General features: G+C 38.3%; 1 protein-coding gene across 1 annotated transcript; it reads right to left on the bottom strand.

Moving 5' to 3' along the window:
- Positions 1 to 2,191: 2,191 nt before the first annotated feature.
- Positions 2,192 to 19,595, bottom strand: ZNF330 (zinc finger protein 330). Its single transcript, XM_058550118.1, has 10 exons — positions 19,448 to 19,595; positions 17,452 to 17,584; positions 15,521 to 15,540; positions 15,350 to 15,420; positions 12,875 to 12,954; positions 10,327 to 10,453; positions 9,764 to 9,868; positions 5,781 to 5,827; positions 4,582 to 4,699; positions 2,192 to 3,193 (listed from the first exon to the last, which is right to left on the bottom strand). The coding sequence occupies exons 2-10, from the start codon at positions 17,569 to 17,571 to the stop codon at positions 2,919 to 2,921; spliced, it is 963 nt and encodes a 320-aa protein (XP_058406101.1). The 5' UTR covers positions 17,572 to 17,584; positions 19,448 to 19,595; the 3' UTR covers positions 2,192 to 2,918.
- Positions 19,596 to 21,153: the final 1,558 nt, after the last annotated feature.

Here is a 21,153-nt window from a genome sequence, read left to right as displayed (position 1 = left end):
ATGGGATTTTCACCTCTGCATTATTGAGCTCTCTAAGGGTGGCACTAATTTCTGCCATCACTCCAGACTATAGGTACTATTGTTTTGTACTTACTGTCTTGGCTAGGGTGAAGAGGAGGTATGAGGCTCCTCTTGGCTTCCGCTTGGCCTTCCAAACACCCAGTGAAAACACTGTAACCTTAAACTTGGCCAGGACTCCATCCTCACTCTAACAGAGGAAAACAAGGACACTTTGAATCTCTAGCTATCAGTGTCAATTTAAACTCTGTGTCCAACAATCCTTAAAATGTCTTATATTCCTTCTTTCTCAGGATAGAATTACGAATAAATGGTTCTAGGTCCCTTTGGGGAAGCACTGGGGAAATTATTGCCTTGTACAGATGCCATGGTGTTGCAGAGGCCTTCCTCCTAGGACCCAGCCAAGTCTTCAGTTGGTGGACTTCAGTTGGTGGACTCTAGACTCTGGTCCAGAAACTGAGCAAGGGATGATAACTTTTTATTGGGGTGACCACCCTTCAGCCTCCATGTTATCCATCCTTGATTTTGTCTAACAGTACAAACTGAGTCAGACTCTTATTGGCTGCCTATTTATTTTGCCTCTAAGGTTGTGTTCTATTAACCTCCTTAACTCTCTGCAGGTCAGGGCCCCTTGGTTAACCACTCTCACCTTGACTGTCATTATAACTGTGACCCCTTGATTTTTGCAATTAGACACTGCCACTTGGACACTATTATTTCAGGGTCTTATTACCCACTGCCATCAGTAAGCTAAGCTTTGTAGTAGCTTGTTTCTATGGTCAGCAGTAGACTAGAATTATCACTAAACATTTTAGTGACCCTTATGCCATTATCCACACGTCTTTATGGATTTGTTAAATGGTTTGTGCACTGGGCCTTCCCATGGAACATAATCATCTGATGGATCTTCCAACTAGAGGTAATCTATCCATTCCAGCATATCCACTTCCCTCAACCTTTTAATCCTTTCCATCTGCCACAGTAATACTGGCACTTCAACTTTGCTCAGAATTGGCCATTGCTTTTTCCATGTTGCTAGAAGTCATCCTGGTAGTGAGTTCACATCATCTCCCGGGATCCTAGCCAAGATGTTAAATCTTCTTAATTTAAGATACCTCTTATCCCACAACCTAAGGACTCAATGAGGGTGCTGTCAAACCCTCCCCTAATCTTATGTTCTGACCCTCTTGATCAACACCCTCAGATTCCAGTCTCAAGCATCCTCCTCCAGCTTCTCCCAGTACATACTGGCCAATTTTTGCAGCTCCTTTGGGGTATAGTCTATTTCTTCTTTATTCAGGCCCAGCACCTCTCCAACTGAGTTTTGCTTAACCCTAAATATAGTTACTTAACCCTAATACTAGGCCTAGTGACCTAGAGATAGGTCAAGTCCTGAAAGAGGGTACATGTGGTCTGGGGAGAGACCCCTGCATTGTCACCCAGCTTGGGAGTGGAGTGGGGGACGGACAGTGCTTGCCCTTAACAGAGAGGGCTATGACTGCAGCTCAGAAAGTTCAGGAGTCTGGGAGTAAAAATCTTCAGCAGCATCCATTCAGATGCCTCCACCTCATTTGTCAGGTTCCCAGGTTTTCCCAAACAGTTCCTTGACCTTTGCGTAATAGACCTGCCTTGACTGGCAACTGTCTGAAGTTTATCCATTCAGACTAGTAAATCCTGGGCTCGGTCCTCAGCTTCCTCAGCCCTCCTGCTGCAAGAGATGAAGGCTTTTTCACATGCACCCAGAAGCCCTCTGGCTTTCACACCTCACTTTTCATTTCCTGTTATTGTCCTCAGCTGTTCCTTATGTCTCTATAGAATAAGAATGGCTTAGCAATAGCCATGCAACCTTATTATCCTCATAGCTCCAATTTTCTCCATACTTCTCAAATGCCAGCGAGTCCAATAATGCATTCCTTTCTACCACACCATCCAATTCACTGCCAGGGTAAGCTATAACACCTGGAACTTGTGCCAGCAACTATCCATTCTCCATCTACCATGAATGACAGGGTTCAGCTGCATAACTTTGTATCTACCACACTATTAATCTCTGCTACCTATTTCGCATATTAGACAAAAAATGAAGCAAAGAGTTTATACAGAAATATTGGAATGCTTTCCAAAATAAGTTTAAAAAATTGAGAAGAAGAAATTAAATAAAATATCGAAAGTATATAAGTGAAATACTAGATTTATTCAAAGAGAAGTGAAATTTCCTGGGTAAAGCATCTGTGTAATAATACTGTTTCGGATTCTGTGTCTCTGACAATTGGCTATGTAGTCACCTTTGTCTATACATTTAGGCATTAATTATACATACTGCTCAGGACATACATTGTGAAGAAAGAAATGAATGAGTCAATTGCTAAAACATATATATCATGACTACTTAAGTAACATGAATATTTAATGAAAATTTAACATATACCATCTGACTTTTATCCTGTGGACATACAAGGAAAAATACAATAATTAATTTTACCCATTACATTGTACAAAATCAGAGACAGAATGAATTTATAACCATTGTTTTTTAATAAAAACAGCAATTTAATTCAAACAAATATATTACCTTCCTATTCCTTTATCCTGTATATGTATCTAATTGGGAAAACCCACTAGTATTACTGAAATCAGTAAAAATTCAATCCATGATGCTTCAATTGCTTGGATAAATAAACATCTTACATTTGAAACTCATTTTTCTTATGCTATAAGCCTGATTATCAGTTCCTATAAAAATGCTATGCCCTACTCCTTGCCCCAGTGTGATGAGTCTTTTGCACAAGGCTAAGTGACAGTACTTTTGAACATCCACACACAATTCATCAAGCACACATATTCCTGCTCCAATTAATCAAGCACACATATTCCTTGTCACCAATGGGCAAGCAGCTCTCCTAGTTCTCTTGTTCCTCATAGTGAGCATAGCCACTGGCATACGTCCTTCCTAAATTCAAATTAGTAAACAAATCTGATGACTCAGCATCTGAATCCTTTCCACCCTCTTCTTCTTCCTCTTCATCATCCTCTGCTTCATACTCATCCTCTTCCTCCTCATGGTAGCTGGTATCACCATACTTCTCAGATGAAAGGTTCTTCCAATAGGCATCATACCCAGAAGCTCCATCTCCCTCTTCACCTCCAGTCTGCCGGCCAAATTTCAGGGAACGTGCTACAAAAGACAGATTTGTACATGGCACTTTATTAGTTCCAGTTCTCGATGTCCTCATTTCCCTCTACAACATATAAAATTACATAAACTTTATTGGCTGCCTCTTACTCCCAAATGAAAAAGTAAGCCACAATTTGCTAATTTCTCCACTTAATATTTAATTGGAGGGCCGGCCCCAAGGCTTAGTGGTTAAGTGCGCGCGCTCCGCTACTGGTGGCCCAGGTTCGGATCCCGGGCGCGCACCGACGCACCACTTCTCCGGCCACACTGAGGCTGCGTCCCACATACAGCAACTAGAAGGATGTGCAACTATGACATACAACTATCTCCTGGAGCTTTGGGGCGGGGGGGGTGGGGGGAATATTTAATTGGAAAGACAGGAGACCTTAGGAACAACAATCAGTTCTATCCTACTCAGAGTGGAGTCTATATACACACTATAGATAACAAATAATAAAGATGACTATGTCATTTCATTAAATCTAGAAGAAGTTGGAAAACAAAATAAGAATAATAGTACTCTCCAAACATAAGTTAAAAAAGGCATGTTAAAAACTAAAATGCCCTTCATTTGATCAATTAAAAGTTTATTTTCAAACCACAGAACAGTTGATTTCATATGTCATTACATTTTCCTTAAGAAAGCTATTTTATAATTCAGATGTCCCAGAAAACAATGCTTCTCATTTTTTCTGCCTTAGTAGCAACACAAAGTTTAGTGCAAAAAATTAGCAAAATCATCAGTTTCACCTCATTGTACAACTATATCTTTGATTAAACAAAGTACTGTCAGTCATTTAGAATTATGGTTGCATTCTGATATGTTTGGTAAAGAGTCAAACTCTCTTTAACAAAATTGTAAGCTGCATTAATATAAGCGTGTTATAGTAGTAGCTTTATTCCTTCATAGAAAAGTTACATAAAAACCATAAAACTGCCTATAGTAGTGATGCATCACATAATAAGTACAGCTGTGCAAATACCACACACCTAAGAATAGCTTCAGAATAAACTCTGACTTCCAAGTACTGAAGATTACCAGCACTTGAATATTAAGGATTTATAGCTACTCAATTATTTAACAAGAAAGCCTCAGCAAAAACAGAAAAATCACTCTTTTTGGTCTTAAATTTCAGTATTCACTATGTCATTAACTGAGGCAAATGCCAAATATCAAAATAAATGATGGTATATTTCCTAACTTAAATTGAGAAATTTTACCCACAAATTTTCCAAGGCTGTAAAATTCCACTTGCTTAAGAGAATGCATTCATCTTTTCAAATAGGAATAAGAGGCAAAAACAAAAATAGAAAGAGAAAAAAAGAGAGAAATCTTGTCTAAGCAAGAAAGCAAAATCACACCAGTAGTATTTTAAGAAGAGCCTTACTTGACATGCTAAGATCCTTAGTCTCCTGAGTTTCGTGTCCACATTTGGGGCAGGGAGGCTGTTTTCCTTTTTCTTGCTTAAACACCTTGCTCCTTGTATGATCATCACAGAAACAAGCCTATAGGAGAAGTAAAAAATAAGCGAGTAAATAAACAAACAATTTAAAAAAATATACAAAGACATCATTCAACATTTCAAGGAAATTTAAAGATACAGTCCTGTTAAGGCAGAAATTAAGAGTTTTGGTGGGACTGGCCACACTCTTGATCTCAATGTCTTAAGGAAAATGGTCTTTGCCAGGACTCCTCTGACCTATGACCTAACACAAGGCAGAAACTACACACAGGGTATGACAGGTACACACATTTATTCATTCATAAATATATGAGTATTCACAAAATCCCTGATGACATAATGGTGAAGAGCCTATCTACTTTCACTGAGTATACAGTATAAGTGGGGACACAGACAAGTGGAGAGGCAATTACATGACACTACGCATTGAAAGGGAAGTGCTGAGGAGGGCCAGGCACTAAACCAGATATGGGATTCAGGAAAGGCCTCCTAGGAGACACGAAGTCTTAGCTGAGATCTGAAGGAGAATGGGGTGCAGTAGGGTAAGCAAAGATGGAAGAGTGATCTAAGGCAGAGGAAACAGCACAGACAACACTTGAAAGCCATTTGGTAAAACTGGAGCAGAGACGGGAGAGAAATAAGAGAGAGGGTTAGGAATATAAGTAAAAACCAGAGAAATGTTTTTAAGAGGAAGTGAATCGGCTGCATCTGTTAGTGATCTTGGACACACAGAAATGCAGTAGACAAGGTCTAAGGAAATAGCACATTACGAAAATCTTCACTTTACTCAAACTCTCCTAAGCAAGTGCATTTTGACATTAATTGAAATATACTTCCATCATTTTGGTCAGAATGTTCTCCATAAAAGTAAGGTGTAAAAACACTGAGCTAAGATTCAGAAGATATGTGCACTAGTGTCAACTTTAAGACAAGCCAACTGGGTGACCTTTGGAAAGTCACTAAGCTTTCTCAATTCAATTCCACAATCTCTAAAATAAAAAAATCAAACTATCTAATGTTTAAAGACCCTTGTAGATTACTTATAGCTATAAATAATCCAAAGACTGGTGGAAGACTATGGGAATTAAAAACAAAATCTAAAAATAAAAAATACACCAGTATACCTTACAACGGAGACAAGAATGCTGACCAAGCCGATTGCATGAAACACCTGTGGGGAAAATACATAATGTCCAGATTCAAACTTGGAATGAAAACACTATTTTCCACAGATTTATACTTGATATACTATCTCAGATCAATTAACTTTCTTTTTCTGTCTCATAACGTAACCTAGATGATACATAAAAATGAGACGGAATTCCCAGCCAGAAAGAAGGAAAGTAACAACTGCACACACCCAGCCTTCTTTCCCATCACGGTTCTAATTATTCTCCACACTCCTCCCGTTGCTCCAGATCTAGGAGACAGCAAGCTTCAATAATTATATTTAGAAAACTGAAATGGTGAAATACCATTTTTTCCATGAGATTGCCTGTAGCTTTTCCTTTAATCATATGATGGTTAAATTTTAAAAAGAATCATTGTCTCCATTAACATACATTTTTTCCTGGTAGTGCAGGCTACTGCTATTTTTTGCATAACTTCCAATAAGAGAATAGAATACTTCGGGTGGAAAGGGGTGACTATGAAGAAAAAACAATGTTCAAGCGGGCAGTAAACAGATGAAAAAAATCCTAAAATATTTTATACCTATTTAAGTCAGTAAGCCACATTAATTTGGGTCATTATCTATGATTAATGAGGAAAAACCTAAAACTTAAGTGCAAATATATTGGAAAAGCCAGGTCTGGCACATATTGAATATGCCAGCATATGGAAGAAAAAAATAAGTAACGGAGGTACCGAAAGAGAAAATAAACTAAACCTTACGCTGATAAAGCTGAAGATAAATGACTGACTTTCAATTCACTTAAAGGTCTTGAAAAAATTAAAAGGAGAACAAATAAAAGGAAGCCTATCTTTGTAATTCAAATATTTGACCAGATGTTTCTAATTTGGGGATTCTTTTATTTAAGTTTGCCTGGTTCATGGGGAACCTTTTCAATCTGAACAGGCAAATATTTTTTTTAAAACTCAGAGACGATGTTCTCAATTATGTGTATTATTATTGCTTCTGTCCAACTATCCTGCTCTCTTCCACAGTAATGATAATAATTCAGTTGAATTTGTATTACTTATCCTACGTGCTAATAATAAAAGTTAAAATCAACTGAGTACTTCTGGTATATTAGGCATATATAAGTATACCAAGTTATTCTGATAGTAACTACTTATTTCAGAGTCTGTGAAGAACAAAAGCTGAAATCTCAATCATTTCTACTTAAAGATACGCCCAGAGAGTTTTTAGGTTCACTCTTCATTTAGTCAAAAAAAAAGATATATTTAACCAAAATGCTGTAAATCTTTCAAATACACAGCCAGGAGACATACTGAAAGCACACGCTCCCAGCCCAATTTCCCAGGGGCACCAGGCATTTCCGAACAGAATCTTCCCCTCGCCCCACTGCCTGAATCTCTGACGTGCCGCGGAGACACGATCCCGAGAAATCAGTGTTGCCCTCTCACCCTCACCTTCTCCTCTGGGAACTCACACTGGGACGGAGTGTGGCACACCAGTCCTCTCTCCCACTCACCTCAACCCCACACATATGTACTCACTCCACGGCCCGGTGGTTTCTCTCCCCAAGAACTACAATCTTGGACTTATATAAAGAATGCATTTCTCCCAGATTCTAAAAATAGTTTGACTTTCCTAGTTTTAGATTGGGAAACGGTTTTCTTTTTAAGTCTATTTCCACGTCTTCAGAGTATTTTAAAAGAAAGCAGGTGGGGATGCATCAAAGCCTGCTGGCAACAAGCCATTTTAAATCAGAAGACCCTGGGCCATTTTAATTATTTAAAAAAATAAAGGCAGAGTAAACATGTGAGGTTTTTTTTCCCCTTTAAACATCCTTCCCCCCGATTATGCAAGTAAACAACTATTTTAAAGAATTTCTAAATATCCCAATTCATCCCTTCATTGTAAGGTCAACTCGATAAATGATGAGATATGACCAACTAAGGGAGTGGAAACAAACTCTATATCTTTGGGGCCTATGTGTATGATTAGGACAGTACTTCAGAAAAAAAATTTCAAGTATTGGACGGCAACCGGTGAAGGGAGAATGACAAAGAATAAATAAAGCACTGAAAAAAAAATAAAGAAAGAGGATAAATTAGAGTAAGCCAAAGAAACCTGTGAATCTGCAATGAGAATGACTTTAATATCAGGTATCAGGGGTCGGCCCGGTGGCGCAAGCGGTTAAGTGCGCGCGCTCCACTGCAGCGGCCCGGGGTTCGCCAGTTCAGATCCCCGGTGCGCACCGACGCACCGCTTGTCAAGCCATGCTGTGGCGGCGTCCCATATGAAGTAGAGGAAGACAAGCATGAATGTTAGTCCAGGCTCAGTCTTCTTCAGCAAAAAAAGGGGAGGACTGGCAAATGTTAGCTCAGGACTGATCTTCCTCACAAAAAAAAAAATCAGGTATCAAAGACATGGTGATAGATTTATCTTAAAATCCTGTCAATTACTCAATTTTTGTATTTTTCCTTTGTCTTTTATCACTAAATCACTAGAACTTTTTTTTGTTTGTTTTTTGTGAGGAAGACCAGCCCTGAGCTAACGTCTAATGCCAATCCTCCTCTTTTTTGCTGAGGAAGACTGGCCCTGGGCTAACATCTGTGCTCATCTTCCTCCATTTCATATGGAACACCGCCACAGCATGGCTTAACAAGCAGTGCATCGGTGCACGCCCAGGATCCGAACCGGCGAACCCCAGGCCGCCACAGCGGAGCGCGCACAATTAACCGCTTGCGCCACCGGGCCTAGAACTTCTTGATGGAATTAGAGCCTTATCACTCACAGTTACCTGTCTTTGGGGTTCAAACACTACAAAATGTGCAAAGCTCCCAAGCCCCAAATGAAATAATTCAATTTTTATATTATACATTCTGCAGAAGCCTAAGAATGGCTCAAAAATGCTATATACTTTGAAACGTTCCTTTATCCTTTGAGAATTCCTACACAATACTGCAAGATATATACATATATTATACGTATAATATATGTATATATCTTAGATTGATGACTTAGCAACTTTAAATTTATAGATAAATATAAAGATTAGCGTTTCATACCAGAAGAAGAATCAAATTCAAAGAAGTGAGTATCTGGGGAATTCCAGTCCTTCCCATGATGATATCTACCTGTTTAGTAAGGGTTTTCTAAGTGCCAGGTACTATACTAACGCTTTATATGGATTCTCATTTCAATTAACTCTTTGAAAAAGAAACTAGCATCTTCCTTTAACAAATAAGGAAACTCAGGTTTAGAAAGATTTGGTGATTTGCCCAAAGTCATATAGCCAATAGGGAGAATTCAAGTAATGTTTAACTCTAAAATTTGAGCTTTTTGAGAATCAATAGAGTAGAAGTAAAATGCAATCTATCTGTAAAGATGAAACCACTGACCCAGTCAGTAACACTGGTTCTCAAACTGAAAGATACATAAGAATTATGTGTGCAGGTTAAATACATATGCCTGGCACTCACCACAGACTTAAGAGACAGAATCTCCAGGGATGAGGCCTGGGTACCTGTATCTTTAAAAAACCTACACAGGTGTTTCTGATGCATACTCCTCTCTTGGAATCACTGGCACCAACTAGCGGGAACAAACTAGGGGTGGTATCACTTACTTGGGGGCATTTGGAAATGTGTGTGTGTGGGAGGGGGTGTGTTATAATAACTTGGAGGTGAAAATGACATTTAGTTCTCAGGAACAGGAATGCTACAAGTCCTGTAACACTTGATCAACCCTACAAAATGAAGAATTGACCCAACCAAAATGCCACTGGAACCCTTGTTGAAAAAAATGGATTATGTGTTCTGAATTTTTTCTAGAAACGAAAAATAGATAGTGAGTTAAATTACAGTCAGTCCATAAGAGGCTGCATGAAAAACTAAATTCCTTTTTCACTAAGTTGAACACTCATACTACTAAGAATCACAGGTATAAAGAATATCTAATATATAAAAAACTTACATTTAAATGTTTCCGCCTCTAAAACCTGGCAGCTGGCTTGATGTTCAAATTGATCATCTTCACAGAGAAAGTTATGGCAAAAAGAACAACTGAATATTCTGCCTCCTATTGGATTAAAAAACAAAACCCACAAATGTAAATATGATGAACTTTAATTTAAAAAACTCGTATCTATAAAACTGCTCAGAAAAGATGGCAACTTATTTCAGATTTACACCAAAATGTCACAGCAGTTTTCATTCTAGTAAAGGCTACAATGAAAACTGCCAAATTGAACCATAAAAAAGTGAACTCCCACTATCCCCTGGCTACTCATATAATACTCACAATGCTCGGAGACACCTACTCTCTCATAATTCCCCTCCCTGTCTGCTTAGGTAAACAATCCTAGCATTGACTATTACTGCTAGTTTAAATCCCTTTTCCAACTAAACTGATAACCAAAACAGTGCCAGCAGTTAGGATTAACAGTATCCTGAAAAAATCTGAAAAAAAGCATACAGAATGTTTCAAAGCCAGCCTTCACTTATAGCAAAGTTCGTTGCTTTTAAGTAATCACTCACCATGGTCCCAGACACCTCGTTCACATTCCACACACTCAGCGTCAGTGAGAGGGCAGGCACAGGCGTGTGTACTGAGACACTTCCTACCATGACAAACCCAAGCTTCACAGAAGTCACATATTGCACCCTGCAACAGAGGAACACGAAAAATTAATCTCTATCACTCGACTGGCTGCAACCATTATTTAACCAGCGGCAACCATCAAAATTGTATACATTTAGCAATTTATCAACCCTCAGTGATAGTGAGTGGCTAAACGGTAAAAATTTTACCGTTTACTCTAAGCCAAAATCAAAGAGGGTTCTCTGAAAATCAAACTACTTTACCAACAGCCATTTACAATATAAAAATCTTAGCTATAAATCAAAAGAAAAAGGAGCAAGGGGGAAACTATACACTTATCCTAACATTCATGACTAAAGTAACTCAAGGAGCTAGAATTGTTGCCATCAAACTGAATTCTAATTCAAATGAAGTTTGGAGTCCACAGTTTAAGCATTCTATGTCCAGTAACCAAACTGAATTTTTTCAAATACTAATATTTCTGACTAAAGAAAATTCCTTATCTGTGTAATTTACAAAATAATCACACAGCTTTTCTAGAATAACCAAGAGAAAATATTAAACTTCTACCAGCATCTTTTTTCTTTTAAGGCAACCTATGCTTTAAATCATTATTACATTCCCTTGTGGAAAAAAATTACAGTAAAATATACAGAACTAAATGACACGGTAAGACTCTCCAATTCTATATCAAGATAAGATGGTAAGACTCTACCTTTCAATAACACAATGACATCTACAGAACATTAAGAGCTAGAAAGAATCTTAAGGAAATGGGACTGGATGCCCTTCCCTTTACAGATGAGGCACAGTGGCCCAAGACTAAGTCCAAATCCCAGAGCTACATTACAGCTGAGCTGAGATTTAAATCTAGGTCTTCTGAATCTCAATTCAGTGTTCTACTATTCAAGGCTGTATAACAAAAGTGGTGAAGAGAAAATAGAAAGAATGTTTTTTGACTTAAAAATGGATTATCGGTGTAGATAGCAAATCCTTAAATATATCTCTTGGCTCACTCAGGGTTCTAGCAACAAAGAGATGGCACACTAAACCGGGTAATCCAGGAGAGTTGAAAAGAGATGATTTACAAAGGACAGGGAAGGCCTTAGAAAAAACATGAAGGCATGATGCAGTTACCATTCCTGGGCCTGAAACAAGAGGAGGGGAGGGAGTTACCAGAACCCCAAGAGAAAGTCGAGTGGAGGGGACTACCTGGCCATATGGAGAGGACTTGTGGCCAATCTATATCCAAACCAGGACAACCGGGTAGGGAGTGAGCTGGGAGAATAAACACCCAGATTGTATTCTACTCCCATCTTCAGGTCTCCTGCCAGCGTCCTTCATTGGCTGAACCCAAAAGAAGCCATAAGGTAAGAAAGCCATTGATCCAGTCCATACACTCAGGTCAAGCTCCCAGGGCAAAGCAGGGTGGAGAAGAGTGAAGGGAGAGGGAATCTCAACAGGCAAATAGAAGATTTCCAGAAAATCATTTTCTAGAATTCATAGCTAATGACAGATCATTCTACTTAAACTTTTTCTTTATATAAGAAGAGATCATTCACACTCGTACAACTCAGTGAATTTTTTTAAAAAGTATTTGATAAATTTAGAGATAAGCAAGCTACCAAGGAAGATTCCAATGGTTTTTGAATAAAGATAACATTGACAATCCTATATTTAAAATAAAGAAGAATTCACAAGATGATTATGAATAATTCTAGCTCCTTGCTTTTATAAGACATGCACACATGAAATATATAAAGGTCTGCCTCATGATGGAAACTTCTAAGTTCTTGAAAAGTTTACTATAAATAAAATATTCTGCTGGATGTAAAAATAGTGTTACTTTCCGGGTGGACAGAAATTTTGGCCCTAAGCATAAAATCACGCAACAGAATACAATAAAACTGGTTAAAAGGATACCTTGTTTAGTGAAAAAGAGAATAAAAGGCATCACACAATGCAATTGTTTGTATTATTTAAAACAATAAACTTGCTTAGAAAATTCTATATGTAATGAAGAAATTACATATAACTCTGTGTTAAGTATGTACTCTTTTTTGACACGTAAAGCTTTAAAAAAACCTCCTAATCCTAGGTTCTTTTGGAACTAGGTTGCTTATTTAACCAAAAGCTTGAACCTTGGTTAAGCAGGACTTTCAGTATAATAAACAATATCCTATGAAATCTAATTAAGACACATTAGAAGGGTACTATCGACAAATAAATTTTTGTTTAAGTCAACATTAAATTAGTTTCCATTCCTTGTATGTTTCCCAATAAGAAAAAAGGAAGTAGTCAAAAACAAGTGAGTAATAAAGAAAAATCATACAAAGAACATGCCACAGGTAATCTAGATAGCTCCACATTGACTGAACCAAAGAACAGAGCAATGCTATTTAGAAAAAAATAACCATTGGTCAGAGTGACTTTTTCCTATGCTTGGAAACCTACTAGTCTAAGAGATGAGGACAAGAAGCTTACCACCATTGCAAGGCCAGTACTGTATACACCAGCATGCTTTATGACACAATCTGAAGACTTCATCATGCACTTTGTCTTCCCTAGTAAAGAAACAAATTTGCACTATTAGTCTGGCAAAGTAGTACATGCAAGTATTCACTAATTCCTCTTTTTATCTAGCCTAAGTTCCTATGGAAATCATTTGAAAATAAATGGATAGAAACCAGCATTTTTTACTGCTTACATAACTAAAAAAAAGAAAATGGATATAACTGAGATCTTGTTACCAAGTTCTATCTTTTCAGATTAGAAATTTATTAATAAATCTGCAAAAATGTATTGCACAATAAAGCTATATGCTAATTCATGTTTGTATTAAAATCAGCAATTGTAGGTTATACTTTGCAATCTAACAATTGTTATCTGTTGTTAGTGTCGTTGAGTCAATTCCAACTCCTAGCAACTCTACGTACAACAGAGCAGAACTCTGCCTGGTCTTTTTTTGCCATCCTCTCATCTTCTGGGGCTATGTCAGAGAATGCTTTGCTGTTCATAGGGTTTTCATGGTCAATTTTTTCAGAAGTGGGTGACCAGGTCCTTCTTCCTAGTCTGTCTTAGTCTGGAAACTCTGCTGAAACCTGTCTACTATGGGTGACCCTGCTGGTATTTGAAATACTGGTGGCATAGCTTTCAGCATCACAGCAACACACAGTTGCCACAGTATGATAATCAACAGATGGGAACGATAATTATAGCAGTTTAAAATCTTGAGAATTTTCAGATGAATTATATTTTAAAAAGCTATGCTTTAAAATGAATTTTACATTTTATAATTCACAATAAAAACAGTCTGGTTTGAAGTTATTGCTTATTTCTTTCCAGAGAACATTTCAAACCAAACCAAATAATGATTAGGCAACTTACCTGGTTCTTTTTTAAGTTTACCCATACATAAAAATGAGCAAAAAAACCAGGAGTATAGTGATAGAGCTAAAAATCACAATATAGCCATACAGGCTTTGATCAAGCAGGAAATTACCAACCCGAAACACTGTCAGGAAACTCCCTTATCATATAGTATGTGAAGATTAATGGTGACATATTAATCACCCATCTCAGACTCCAAAGTGGAACACGAAAGAAATAGAAGATGCTCAATTTCCCATTATCCTGATCACCTGGGGAACAAAGCTAGACAACAGGAAATAGGACGAAAAGAAAAACTGGAAATGAGAGGCAGCAGCTATCCAACTGCTCCATGACTAACACTAAGTACAAGAATCAGTAAGTGGGAAATGCATCCATGTACAAAGTGCTACAAAATTCAAGCCCAGACACCCCCAGAATGTGGGAACTTCCTAGCAGGAACTTAATTTTCTCCCTAATCTATTTTCTCAGTCTATATTCATTTATCTTTTATAAAATAAGGATGTAAAAACTGGCAGATGAGTGGTCTATCTAGGCCAATATTCTCTTTTTCATTAAATATAAACCTCAAAGACATCTTCTTTGAAAGCTAGAACTACATTAGAAATATTCAGGGAAGTAGCCCTAAACATTCCTAACTTTCTGCAATGTTATCATACATAAACACATTTAAACGAGCATATTCCAAACTCTGTTCTACCTGAAACTATTATCCCATAACCAAAGGGGATATTTGTTCAAATAAAAGTTTAGGGAGTAAATCTGGAATGAATAAAATTAATCAGGTTTTTTTCTGGAGGTCTTCAGTATGTTTAACATATAAATATGTAATAGAAATCACCCAGATGGAAAGGAGGGGATGAAACTTGCAGCGTTGCTCAAATGTATGCATCATTTTAAAAAATACCTATTAAAATCTCAAGTATTCTGTGGAAGAACATTTAGGAAACACCAATCTTGTTCTGTGAACTACCATTTAGTTTTATTCTAAACAATCATTTACTCTGAATGAAAGTTTCCACTTATACTTGGGAACTGAGTACGTGGCTTAGGAACTCGATTTCACTCACTTGGGAACGTATATGAGGAAACTCAAGATTCATATGCGAAGTGCCAAAGACAAAAACAGCTGATCACAAAAACTGGCACCAGGTAACTGTGGAACAAAATTATTCTCAGTGGTCTAACATACTGCGCGCGATATCAGCAGGAATCAAAATTTAGAAAAGTAAACAAACGGATATCAACAAGACTAAGGTAGTATAATTAATACTCAGGATCATCAAATGTTATTAGTCTGAAGTCTGATCTTTTAATGTTTAAAACAACATGTTGGTAACCTATATCTAAATTGTATCTTATTTTCCCACACTACATCAAAGAGACAAAATCAAGACTTGATAGTATGCTGGTAAGCCAAGTAACATTTTACGTTATTTTATTAATGGTAAGGCAAAACATTTTGTAAACATGTTTAATGTTTACAAACCCACAGGTTCAAACTGATTAGCTGCCAAACAAATGTTTGATAAAAGAAAAAGTATGTGTCCTTAGTTTTCACATACTTACCACACTGTGCACAAATTGGTAACTTCTGTACAGAGTTACAAAAATAGCAAAACGCTCTATTCTTCTGCCGCCTTGTCATGTAAAATAAAATTTAAAATATAGTTAATATCAAATAAAAGGTCAGAGGGTCTATATTATTAAATATCAATAGAAAAAGAAATAAATATTTACCTCTGACACTTGTCACATTCCTGTAAAATACAAAAACATAACATTAATTTTCTACCAGCTAAAAATTGCAAATTTACTTGCATTATAAAGAATATCCTGTTTTTCATGTAAAAATTTAAGTGACACTTTCCCAAAATCCTTCAACTTCACCCATGTATACAAGCATCTACATATACTTGAATAACAAAGGTATGCTCCCAGGCACACCGTGCTAGACAAAGAAGCGGCATTTTCACAAAGAGGCTAAATATAGCGTTGGTTTGTTTTTTGCATTTTTTTCTTAAGAAATCAGACAAATAATACAGAATGGACACAGGAAACAGTAGAGAACACAACACGATGAAGCTCACAGAAAATCCAGAATCCTAAACGTAGTCTGGTCCCAAACCACTTTTTAAACCATGCTGGCCTATTCTCTTCAGACTCAAGTCACTATTTGTCAGCCATTCTTGAAATATGTCCTGTACTCTTTTCCATGCCTTACTTATTCTAATGACTTTCCTTGAAAAGTCCTTCCTCACAATCTTTAGTATGTTGGAAGCTCTGGTGATGATCCCACCTCCCCTGTGAACTGTACCCCATTCCACAAACTCAACTTTATCACCTTCTAGTCCTAATGTATCTTAGATCTAATTGTACCTTTACTGCAACACTTAACCAAAGTCTAGCCCTCTTTATACGTATTTATGTGAGTCACTTCTTGTTTTGTCTGCCCCATACCGCTTTTCTCTAGAAATGACGATGACACACAGAAGGAAGTTCCCACTGTCCTATCTGTGCTACGTCATCCAGCTCCCCCACCACCATAAACGTGAGTCCTGGAATGGGCACCTGCCCAAGTCTGAATTATCAGAGTTCTTTCCCTCTCTGAGGGCAACAACACATGAAACGAGACATGCCAGCTACCTGTGCCTATAAACCCAAACAAATGGAGTAAGACAACCTGAGAAAATGGAACTGATAAGCAAAAAGAAACAAAAGCAAAAGAAGGAACTACAAGGTTCTTCCAGGTTCCAGCTGTCCCTGTGTCCCAGCTACAGCCTTCCCAACTACATGCTAGTCCATTATTCATTTTATAAACTCTATTTCTCCCTAAAGTTATTTAAGCTGGATTTGTCATTTATAAACAAACAAGTCTTAAGTAATACACAAAATGACTGAGCTATAAGCTTGTGGAAACAAGGGCTGTGTCACTCATCTCTGTATCCCCCACAGTGTCTAAAATAGTACCTGGCACAGAGTAGATGCACAATAAACACTTGTGGAATTAAGTCATATTAAGCACTTCCATATGTGTTTGATGAAACAAAAGACGAAGAAAAACGGGGAGTAGCGAGAATAGAAAAAGTAGAGAGGAGTGGAAATAGGGAAATGTGGGACCACACAGAGACCCACGGTCAAAGAAAGGAAAGGGGCAATGATGACATAACCACCTTTTGCTTTTTCACAACCTTGACAAAGGAGCCCAGAAACAGTCAGGACTAACTCACTCGGTACAGAGAAATAAGGTAGTAGAACAGGAAACCAAGAGACATCAAGAAAAGTGGAAAGTTTACAAAAGAGAAATCAGATGAGCTAAGAACTGCTAAGAGAAAATGAAAAAAAGCTCCAACTAATAAGACAAATTGTGTTCGGGCCTATAAGGGTAGAGTAGCTGGAAAACATCACACAGTTCCTAGCGTGTATTCTTGTTCAGTACCTGTCACCAACAGTAGCCAAGCTAATATGCTAGGTTTTATAAATAACAAAGTCAAAGAAAAATCACTGCTACCTAGCGTTAATGAAAATAATACACATGCCTCCAACACAGATTTCAAATTCAGTTAAATATATGCAGCAACACTGTATTCAATGAAATTTTATTCAGGTATTTTTCAGATAACTATTACATAGTTTTTCAACTATCAAGTGATATCAAAAAAAGCCGTTACCATTGAAGCATTGCACGGGTGTTTCGCTAAATCTATGGTGCTTCTTGATGCTCTTAGTTGTTTTTCACGTTCCCGGCGGTTCTCTGCCTTCTTTCTCGCACCAGTCTTTTTTTTAGGCATTTTCCCCCTCTTTCTACACAAGAGATCAGAAAAGATATAATTGCCTGGTTGCTTTGCTATTTTAAATAAACTAAGAAATAGCAGAATGAAGTGTTCTTATTCTCATTAAATTTTAACTCAACCCTGTCATTTTGACGGTTAAGCACATTTTTAAGTCTTTACGAAACATTAAGCATACATTATCCCAAATAAAAATAGATGACTTATGAAACAAGGCACTTACTTGCACTACAAAACAATTCTAAAAATGTGAGTATCAAAAAAATTTATCCTAAAAGCCAAAATAGTTTTCTTTTCCCATTGAGAAAAAACAAGTTTCGCTGATGTTAAGTATTCTTTAAAAATTATTTTGTACCAAGTTAAAAAAAATTATTAGGCATATATCATTAACAAGAAATCATTCAAAAGTATATTAGTTACCCAGTTTCTATCACTTTTTTGACTTTTATATTTAGATAACCTGATGCTGCCAAGAGTTGAAGTATAACAAGTCTTACTTCTTCTATACAATATCTAAATAAAACATCTAACAGTCAACTCAAATGACATTAATTACAAAGCCAAACTATACTCTCTGAAGACATATTAAAGGTATTATAGTTGCTTTGACTCTGAAAGCTGCCCTTCTCTCTACATGCAGGGGCCATATAATTTTAACAGGGTTCAAATTTATGTTTCAGGGTATATATTTCCCACACATATCAAAATAAGGACTTTAAAACCAGCTTTCATCCCTGGTTGAAGGAACTACCAGACTTAGAAAAACAACAGTTTTACTAAATAACACATTTTTATTTGGCTTTTCATCCAATGTGAAGATTACAAGTTCCCTGAGGATTCCAGCCCTATCTTTCTTGGCAATGTTTGCCTCCCAGCCCTGCCAGCCATACACTAAGCATTCAATAACTGAAGAGAGACACAAATAAATGAGTCTATGTCTTGCTCTGAAATATGAATCTCAAATTTCTAAGTCTTTTCTAAGAGTGATTCTCAAAAAACAACTGCAGAAATTCCTAAAAATACAGATTTAGTCTTCTAGGCCCTACTCAAGATCCACAAACTCTAAACCTCCAAAGACAGGACCGAGTTTCATTGGTGACCATGACACACAGCCTCCCTGAAAACACGAACATTCTTATGCAAACAAACCAAACCATGTCCATAACACATGGAGAGAGTTCCAAGAAAGCACACCTCAAAGAAATTTATATTTCTCATTCAAAAGGGCATATTACAATACAGCAAAATCATGCACCAGCTTGTACTTGAAACAATACTTGAAGGTCACTCATAAAGTTTTCCTACTTTGGGGTTCAACTCCTGTTATAATGTCCAACCAAAAAACCTAGTGGTGGGAAGTTGCAACTTAAAAACATGGACAAATCAGGCCAGGAGGTTTGGTTACTTAAGCCCACCAGGTCACCCTTCCGGTATTTAAAATGACAAAATCTACAGGGTGAAAAAAATGTGTACTGCCATGCCAAAGGAGCTCAGAACATAATCACAGGGTAATGATCCGGATAAATTTTCTGCGTCTCCAGGGGTGAATCCGCTCAGAGAGCTGAGCCTCAATTTTTTTTTTTTCTCCAGTTTGTTTTGGAAACTTAACAGTGAATTCTTTTTCTCAGCCTTATATGAATTTAAGCCCTATCTCCAGCAACGCTCGAGCTTCATCAGGACCTGGCCCGTGTCACCAAAGGAGGAAACAGGCACGGGGTCACTGCAGCTTTGGAGGGAAAGTCTGCAGTGGGGACCCAGCGGGGTGAAGGCGGCGTCCAGAGGAGACTCAGCAGAGGTGCCACGCGGCTCGGGGAACCGACAACCGTCATCCTCCCGCGGGACACCCTCCCTCGCGCGCCGGGCCGACCTCGCTCACCCTCGCGCGGAGGCCGGGCTCACTCCGGGGGCAGAGGGGCAGGGAGTGGTGTGAGGCCGGCCCGCCGCAGCAGCAGATCCAACTCGTGGACCACGACTCCGGGTAAGAAGCTACCAAGACCCCGGCAGGGCAGACAGAAGCAGTTTCGGACACTGAGAGCCGGACCGGATATCCTCTTACGTCAGCAGCGTCCTTACGGCAGCACGCCGACAGAAAAGGGCCCGCCCACTTCTGTTCGCTCCGCCCCTGTCCCGCCCACTCCTGCGGGGGGCGGGGCTCCCAATCTAGGGCAGAGACCTGCCAGAGGAAGACAGAGGATGCTGGAGAGTAGAAAAATGGGGGAACTGAAGGAGGAAAGGGGATAGGAAAGCCCCCTCAATTTTATTTTTCAGAAAAGGGGAAATATAAGGAAGAGAAAAATCTAAAAGGAAGAGGGAAATGAACTCACAAACTTGGTACTGGATCAGTTAACTCAAACAGAAAAATTCTTGCCTAATTATATTGGAAACTTTCTGCTACCTACATCTTTTGTGCCTCACAACCCACTTCATGTTTGCTGCACAAGCTGCGCCCTTAGTTGCCTGGTGAAGTTCTGTACTCCCCTCCTTTGTCTTCTGTGTCCACTGTGCCCTTTGGAATTCCAATCTTTTGTGACAAATTCTCCCACATTCTGGGCCTCTAGCGTGTGTTCTGCCTGTCCTTAATTGAAACCTAACATCCTCTCCCTTGCTTTAAACTTCTCTGAACTGAAGGGTGCTTATTTTCTCAACCTTCGTCTCTTGATTAGGAGGTGCTCTCCAGTGCCTCACTCAGATAGTTCTTCCTCCTTTCTAGGTAGCCATACCACTTTTAATCCTCATCGTTGCTATTTTTTACCCACTCCTTATTGATGGAAAACTTTGAAACCTGACTTCCAACTTCTGCCATCACTCAGAGTCACATTAACATCCAAATGGAAGACCCATGCTCTCGGGTTCTTGATTTTTTCATCTCCAATAGCCCTCACCTCCACTCCTCTACAGGCCCCCCACTCTCATGACCACACTCCAGGTCTTGTCATGAGGTGGATATACTCTACCACTGAAGTCCAAAATTCAACCAACTACCCAACCTCCTATCTTACCAACTCTCTTACTCAATTTCCCCTCCTAATGAAAAGTTCAAATCTTTTGACCTGTTTCCTCCCTATGGATCATCTCTCTGCTTTCTTTTTTTCCTCAATTTATAAAACACAGTTCATCATGTCAATCACAGTTTGCCTTATTTACTTTCTGATTAAACCAACTGGAACATTCCCAACTCTGTGAATTCAACAGCTTGCCTTTTCTTTCCTACACTGGACTTCTGAGTGTTGAGGAAAAAAATTACACAATCATGATTTTATGCTAGATCCAAAGTCACCGACCTCCACAAGGCTTTCAAAATTGCCCTTCAATCCTTGTATATTTTCCTGATCAGATCTATCATCCCCATTCTCCACATGGCTTTATCAAATCTTCTCCCCTTTCCTCAACTTTCCATCACTTCCTCCATCAATTTCAGCAGATATTATCGTCTCCTATTTCACAGAGAAAATAGAATAGTATCAGTAATGGCTATATATCATTTTGTGCTCCTAGCATTCTAATTACTTTACATGTGTAAGTATTCTTAACTCCTAAATCTACGCGTGAGGAAACTTGAGCAGAGACTATGCAACTTTCTCC

This window comes from Diceros bicornis, chromosome 11 (genome assembly GCF_020826845.1).
Source record: "Diceros bicornis minor isolate mBicDic1 chromosome 11, mDicBic1.mat.cur, whole genome shotgun sequence".
Classification (NCBI taxonomy): Eukaryota; Metazoa; Chordata; class Mammalia; order Perissodactyla; family Rhinocerotidae; genus Diceros; species Diceros bicornis.
Note: the sequence above shows the minus strand (reverse complement) of the source record. Positions and strands in the feature narration are given on the sequence as shown.

Bases quoted from the DNA above. Each gene is read 5' to 3' on its own strand.
- ZNF330 (XM_058550118.1), bottom strand. From the start codon at position 17,571: ATGCCTAAAAAAAAGACTGGTGCGAGAAAGAAGGCAGAGAACCGCCGG. The intron at 15,421-15,520 runs GTAAATATTTAT...TTACATGACAAG, and splicing joins GAATGTGACAAGTGTCAGAG to GCGGCAGAAGAATAGAGCGT. The intron at 5,828-9,763 runs GTAAGTTTTTTA...TTTTCCCCACAG, and splicing joins AGAGGCGGAAACATTTAAAT to GTGTTTCATGCAATCGGCTT.